The sequence below is a fragment of the Pinus tabuliformis genome, chromosome 3_1 (assembly GCF_031772625.1).
Source record: "Pinus tabuliformis cultivar Carrire ecotype Pingquan chromosome 3_1, CPIR1, whole genome shotgun sequence".
In the NCBI taxonomy this organism is placed as follows: Eukaryota; Viridiplantae; Streptophyta; class Pinopsida; order Pinales; family Pinaceae; genus Pinus; species Pinus tabuliformis.
Window position 1 is genome coordinate 732,692,305 of NC_142301.1, and position 8,049 is coordinate 732,700,353.

At 39.7% G+C, this 8,049-nt stretch overlaps 1 protein-coding gene across 1 annotated transcript in view; it reads right to left on the reverse strand.

Annotated features, from left to right (window-relative positions):
* LOC149189408 (exocyst complex component EXO70A1-like) overlaps positions 1-6,851 on the reverse strand; it is a 42,281-nt gene extending 35,430 nt beyond the window's left edge. Inside the window, 2 exon segments of the mRNA XM_089410220.1 lie at positions 6,400-6,467; positions 6,552-6,851. Coding sequence (XP_089266346.1) covers positions 6,400-6,467; positions 6,552-6,851 — 368 coding nt within the window.
* Positions 6,852-8,049: the final 1,198 nt, after the last annotated feature.

Genomic DNA, 8,049 nt, shown 5'->3' on the forward strand with positions numbered 1-8,049 from the left:
AAGGCCAATATTCTATGGTCACTGCTAGTTTCGAATAGCTCAATCAATGTCTTTCACATAGAAAATGGTGTCTCTTTTCCATGGATATTTGAGACACCATGGTCTCTCACACCTTCTAGAAGAATTCTCCTAGCCTTTACATCATCCTTATTCCATTGGGCTAAATCTTGTGCATTAGATTGTTGGGGTTTTGCAATGTCATTTTTAACATATTCTAACACACCATTATCATCAAGCACTGCTTCCATTTGATCCTCTCAGGCTATGAAATTTGAGTTGCCCTCCCGGGCATACTCCAATCTTAGTCCGTTGAAAGACATTCTCTTGATCCTAAAGAAAAAATGTTGTACTAAAGCTACAAATTCGAAATTCCTTAGAGACAAGTTTAGAATACTTGTTCTAATGTGATTGCAGGGCTCTTATACCATGTATAAATTTGATATAAATTGCAACTACTCAAGATTTCAAACTGAAAAATAAGGGAGACAATTCTACCCTACTAATCTGCGGAAAGGAAATAACAATTTAGAACAACATGCATAGACATGAAATAATACAAACCACAAGTAAACAATAATTTCTAGGGGAACCCAACTAGGAAAACCCCTCAAGTCTCTTTTCATTAATCAGTTGAATAGAGAAACTATTACAATTTCTTGCTCCAACTTTGAGCACAACCTGCAAAAGAATAATTGTTCTCCCTATTGAATGGGAAAATTTGGCCAACACATAGCCAATTATTTTATCCTTTAGCCTCATATTTCCTTGCATTGTTTCTGAGGAAATTAACCCATAAAATATAGGAATTTCCTCCTATTTCATTGTGCAATTCCCAAGGATTGATCTCCTAACCCATGCAACACCTGTACACTCAAAACTAGTCCACAACTGATGATACACTGCCTTGTCATCTCACTTCAGCTGAGGAATTTGAATTTCTTGCATTCAATAAACACATATTTGATTAAGATTGGAAAAGAAATGATTACACTGAAATCACTAGAATTGAATTTTTTGGTTATTTTGAAATTCTATATCCATTATTTAATTCCAAATTTAATAAAATATGTGTTATTAGCTATTTTGGGTCGATTGATTAGTTAAATGACAAATCTCTGATTTAGACTATTGTCCCATTGCATAATTGACCTTCAACTATCTCTATCAATAATTAGAGGTCAATTAACTGAATACAATTGAAAATAATTGAACTAGATTGCTAAAATTTAGCAATCACCCATGCATAACTGAACTCCAAGCCCTCTAATTCGAATTTATTGAGGTAACTAAGTGACAAGAGCCATGTCACACTAGTTAACTGCCTCCAAGTTGTCCCAATGATGTGGAAATTCGATTACTCAATATGACTAAGGCTAAAGTCAAATTGAGCCTTTCTTGCTACATTTTTTAACAGAATCCAGATCTTTATTATTAAATATTATATGACAACATTTGTATCAAATGTATGATTTTTCATTTATTTATTTTTATGAGCAATATATTTCCATAATATGATAATATTCATTAGTTTTTATGAGTGGGATATAAGAGCTCATTTCATCCTATCCCAATAATTTCTAATTTCTTATTGGTTAACAATTTATCTACATGTGTTTAAAATGTTGTTGAGTTTCTGAATTGTTTTTGCAGTCTTAATAACTCATATTTTTTCTTGCATCTATTTCTGAAATAGTTTTATACTATTGGCTTGGATAAGTATTTAGTATAGTTTACATTTAGTTAATTTTAAAGGCATTTTACGTATAATATTAACTTAGAGTTTTTCCTCTTTAAAGAATTTGTACTTACATCTTCTTTTTTCAATTGTTGATCGATCTAGATATTAATCGAAAGGTGCCATCTAGTACTTCTCCCTTAATTAATGAGGAATATTCTTGTCTATCAACAATTTGATGCTAGAAAGAAAACCCCATTAAATTAATTGTAGGAAAATATTCACACAAATATTAGCTTACAAACTCTAGAACCATTCTCTAATGAAGCTTCTTAGTCCACTCAATCCCAAGCAGTTGCTAAACAATATCATGTTTCAAACTTACATAGGAAACCTTCACAAGTAGAATCTTTTGATCTAGTACAATCTTTAAGATTTAGTCCATTCAAATAATGTTAAACTTAGTTTCTATAGCCCAAGTATTTGTTGAAGAATCTCATGTTTCAGACTTACAGAGACAACCTTAATAGGTAGAATCTTTTGATCTAGTACAATATTTACAATAAGAATTCTTTTATTTTGGTGTTATTGGCTAATAGTTATGAGAAGTCCATAACTACTATTAAAAAATAAAAATGAAGGATCACACAAATTTTATTTATATATGAGTTATCTTACTTTATTATTTTGTGTATGTTCAACCAATTGAAATTGAATTATTTAATTTTAGTTGTTTCTGGAAGAAAAAAAATTACTCACCATCAGTATTGTGTAAAGAAGTTATTTGAAAATAAAAAAGAGTTATTTGAAAATAAAAAAGAGTTATTTGAAAATAAAGAGAGGTAATGTTGAGTTAAACCTATTGGGAATTTTGCAAAAATAATTTTGAATAGGTTTATTTTAACAAAATCGAAAAAGTAAAAGAGGAGGTGCTTTCCTATATTTCCTTATATTGTAGAATGAGTTAACTAATTCACATTTAAATTGAGAGTGATTAAGTCGGTAATTTTATTTACATAAATATAAATATACAAATTTTTTTATTTATTATGATGTTGACGGTGTTGGATGCACCAAGATGTCTGGGGATCTCCCCAATAAGAAGTCGCAACTAGACCTCAAACCGTTTGGTGTAGGAGTCCCAGCAGTGGGTCGTATGGTATCACCTTGACCGCGGTTTCACGCAGAGGCAAGCAGGATGTCCTTGTTGGTAGTAAGGGTGTGACGAGCGCAGCAAGCCAAGGAAGGTGCATGAAGGGTTCTAACATACGGAAAGGGGAATGAGTGCACCCCTTAGAAACCTGTGGAAACACACAGCTTGAAAGGGAACAAACGAGCAAAGATCCAAAGTGATGGTTAAACCAACAACACATCTCAGTAATATTCATACATACATATACAGAAAGAGTCCATACATACATGCATAAGAAAACAACTACATATATTACTAGAGTAACCAAGATAGCTAAAATACAATAACAACATATGCATGAAACGTGCTGGCTCTATTATATTAAGAGTGAAACATCCAATCATTCAATTCAACCATGACAAACCGCCAGTTCCGACAATGGAACGTTACAATCACTGTCGCCTGCTCCTCCAAAGAGATACACTAGCTTTGCACTGTGGAGAAGCCAAGGCTTGTTACAATGCACTCCAAGCTTTCCCTAAGATACACCTATATGAAGCTTGGCTCCCAAAAGCCTCTATAATGATTTATGAGGTTTTATAAATAGAAAAGGGTGGAGTGACCCTTGACATTCCCCTTTATGACTCTTCACCTACCCTCATGACTCTTCAACTACTACATGACTGTTATATTCTACTATCGACACTTGTTCTTTCACTTTTACAAGATGTTACATTAAAATTTGCACATGTACTCATATGAGAAAAAATAGGCTTGAGTAATCCATTCAAGACATTACTAAGACTCGAACAACTGTGGGAAGACCAACTCTTCGACATCCTCATGATGATCGACGGCGGTGAACCAATGTCAAGCTGGATAGTTCGTGATGGTGTCCATGTACTCTATGTTGAAATCCTTCTAGAAGTGAACTCTTGCCTTCGTTGCATCCGAGTACACTGATTTGCCTCCTCTATCCAACTCATTTGATAACATGTGCATCATAGTGTTGAGTGCAACATGACCAGCAAAATACCGATGAATAGTGTCTATGATGATCTCCAAGTCTGTGCTGGTGGCTATGTGCATCAACTCACCGAAGTACATGTCCAGCTCCAGTCGGACCTAGTTCTTTGTCTTTGCCTTGGTGAGTGTTCCAATGGATGGGATCACATGCACGTGCACAATGAAATCCATGCTCCTTAACACCCGTGAATGCGATCAACAACAATGCTCACCCTGTCTACTCTATGCCAGCTACCGGCATGGGTCCATAACCTTTATAGGTGCAGTTTCATTTGTTTGTGAATGTTGTGCCTCCTGTTGTACCTATTCCTGTTGTGCTTCCTTCTCTCCATTGCACAACACCTGTTCTACCCTGAGTTGCCTCTTCAACTCCTTCAACCCCTTCTCTATTTCTTCCATCCTCTTTGTGCGATCCTCTTGACGCAATGTCACCTCTTGGCCTCAATCTCCAAAGCTCCTTTCATCACAAGTGGATCTACTTTGAGCTTGCAACTTTGCTCCGCCTCTGTGTTGTCAACAACCTTCCTCTTGCCTTGGTCATGTGCAAGTCTGATATCCTCTGTTGTTGATGATGGTGCTACTCTCTACGATGTCGTGACCATTTCATCTTGATATCCTTGTCCATGAACAACTTGGTGTTTTCATGGATAGGCAAGTGTCGAAATTTCTAACTCGTTAGAAATTTTATCTGTATTCTTTGGTTTATTTCTCCTACTTTTTAATTACGAACAAGTTATTTACACATATAAATATCGAAATAAAAACCATACAGTCTCAACCATCAACAGATCAATAGCTCAAAGAAATAGCAAACACATAAGTGACACTGTTATTTTGGACAACTTGTCCCCAGAAAAACCCAACTTGGGAAAACCAGTGCAACAATTCTGAGGGTTATTCTATTATGCAATCTATCCTTGAGTACAACTCGGTGCCAAACCAGCTCACCCGATAAAGAAAATAATTCAACAGTAATACCTCTCTATTTGGACGCAGATATTCAAAAAATCTGCCCCACGAAACCCTCTCCAACAACCTCTGAAGCTCAGCGTCAGCCTACCTAGCCTCCGAGTTAGCCCAGAACCCTCTGCATCATCCCTTTGAGGCACTGCGTAGTGTCTATAGTCCTCTGCGTCACTCCTACTGCCCTCTACTTGGATGATGCAGGACCTTCTGGCCTCTGCACAGTCCCTTCTAGATATGTGTGGCTCCCTTTGGCTCAGCGTCTGCCTCTCTCAACTTCTGTACTGGTCTCTCGGCAGTATCTCCACCTCTCTATCCAATACTCACTTCCCCTCACTGCAAACTAATCACTCATTCGACTTTTCTTAGCAAACCCAGCTCTAGAAAATCGAATGATTGATCACTCTGGTGTGTTCGCCAACTGATCCTCAAGCCTCCTCTTATACTTTTCTTGTTGGTCCTTCAACGGCCGAGATTTAATCTCTAATCAATGACTAAGATTGGATTTGGCTTGATCCATGTCATTTAGAACCTTCTAAGCCAGTTTTATATTAATACCCATTAATAAATTTTTTTCCTAAGTTTAGACTTAGGAACTCCATTAAAAATATTAATTATTTTAATATCTCCTAAACTGGGTAGAATCTCCCCAAACCATTTCTCGGTCTTGGAGATCTCATGTGCTTTATCCTCTCCACCAATTTTCATGGCTAGAGCACACTCGATGCTACCCCAAATCAACACTCCCTCTTAGCGAAGACTGTGCTCTAGTAATACTCTACATTGAGCATCACTCTGATTATAGAGCACCGGTACTTGTGCTGATGCTAGGCCTCCCAGCCCAACATCCTCTGCGCTGCTACATCCTGTACTACTACCCATGACCCTTCCACTTCCATTGTTGCATCTGTACGACAGCTCCCTCTGCATCTGTGTTGCTGCTGGTCCTTTCTCATAACTTGTACTGCTACCCATGACCCTGCCACTTCGACCGCTGCATCCGTACGGCAGCTCCCTCTCCATTTGTGCTGCTGTTGGTCGTTTCTCCAAACACTTCATATGCACTGCAACCACCTCTCATCATGTTGCATCGTGCTATTGCTCACTGCTATTGCACTGCAATTTAGTTACTGAGAAGTACGTAACTGATCCACCCAACTACTGACATCCATGTCTGGCTAGAAACACTCCCGACGGTGGAGCTCTCTCTATTGCTATCAAGTGCTCCCTCTACTGCCTCTATGGTGGTGCAACAACTCCCTGCCTCTCGCACTGCTGCAAACCTCTCTGTGCCATCCTACACTATTGCAACCTCCTCTATGCCTCTCGAACTGATGCATCCTGCTAGTTGTGTACTGCCTAGGACTACTGCACCATAGCACTCTCTGTCGCTTCATCCTCATCCGTTCCCACTGACATCTACCAATCCTGATACTCTCTCTTTGGGGCTCCCGTAGCAAGGATATGATCCAACAGTTTGGGTACCTCAAGGATCCTACTCCTCATTGCCTGTAGTCCTCCTGACTACAGCTCGATGTCTCCCTACCTCTTCTCTGGAAGTACATGAACACTCATGGCCCAATCTGCATCCTCCTCTACCTACCTTTTTGCCTTCGTTGGTGCTGCCTTGGAGTCAGACGCCTCTCCCTTAGCCTTCTTTCTCGGACACTCCTTCGCATAATGCCCTAATTCCCCACAGTTGAAGCACTTAATGTTGGAGAGGTCCTTTTTCTTCCTCTTCTCCTACTTCCCCACAGATTCCAAATTTGCATCCTCTTCCTCTTCCTTCATGATATGAACTCCTTGGTTGCTACTTCCCATCTTGGAAAATTGTCTGATCTCTTCTTGGCGAAGGGATGCCAAAAATTCTTCCCAATTTGGAAGATTCGCCCTACCCAAAATGTTATGGAAAAATGTCTCCCACTCCTCGAAGACTGTGTTTAGCGAGGTCCTTACCATCAATTCCTGATCTGGCGTGGCCCCTATGGAAGTCAGTTCATCTCGAATCTCCTTCAATCTACCGAGGAAGTGATCTATCTGCTCTCCCTTCTGCATCTTGTATGACCGTAGTTGATTCTCAAGTAACATCTTCCTCTACACAGAAGTATGTTGGTACAACATCTTCAAGGCGTCCCACATTTCCTTTGACGTCTCCTTCTCGGCAATATGTTGGACCACATGATCATTGACCCCGTCAAGGATGATGCATTTTACCTTGGCCATTGCCTCCTCGTACTTTTCATTATCACCCAGGTCAATTGGGATAACCACTGTTCTCAAGGTGAAGGTCTTGATGCGATGTCTATCTAGAATGGACAGGATCCTGGCCTTCCAGACCACAAAGTTGGACACCCAGTCCAGCCTGTCCTTGTCCCTCAATGCATTCATGGCCATCTCTCTTCTCTTCCTTTCGACTCCTCCAAGTCTCTACTTCCCTCTGGAATTTATCTCTTCGACTCCCTCTGAGTTACTACTTCTCATCTAGAAGTTCTCTGCTAGACTCCCTCTGAGTCTCGATTTCCGTCCTAGAAATCCGCCTTCCAATCGTTGAGTCGCACCTCTTCGATCTCCTATGCACCTACAACACTAATCAGGATTCCTTGGCTAGAAATTCGCCTTGGTAGTGACTCCCTCTACCTTGGTTTTTCCCCATTAGGTATTGTTCTATCTCGACATCAACAACACCCCACCAGCTCCACTCCTCGCAAACTGCCCATAGCTTCCTAAGCCCCAACAACTGAATGATTGAGCCTCTAGGCTCTACGCAATCCTGGCACTAGTTGAAATGCTTCCGATTCCAACTGCATCAACCCTCCTGGTCTCTCCGTGGCTCTTCGTGAGGATTTTTCTGCCCTCCTCAGCCTTCGCGCTGACCTCTCTCTTGCCCGAACTGATGACACATCCCCTCTACATCAACCCTTCTCTGCCGCTTTCTGCTAGGAACAAATTTTGTCACTCGGGACAGCTGTTTCTACTGCAAATGCTCTGCTTCAGCTGATGCCTTCATCTCTAATGTGATTTGCATCCACCCTCTGATACCATGTTGAAATTTGTAAGTATTACCCGTTAGAAATTTTATCTGTATTATCTGGTTTATTTCTCCTACTTTACGAACATGTTATTTAAACATATCAAAATAAACAAAATATAGTCTCAACCATCTACAGATCAACAACTGAAAGAAATAGCAAAAACACAAGTGACATCGTTATTTTTGGACAACTCATCCCCGGAAAAAACCCAACTTGGGAAA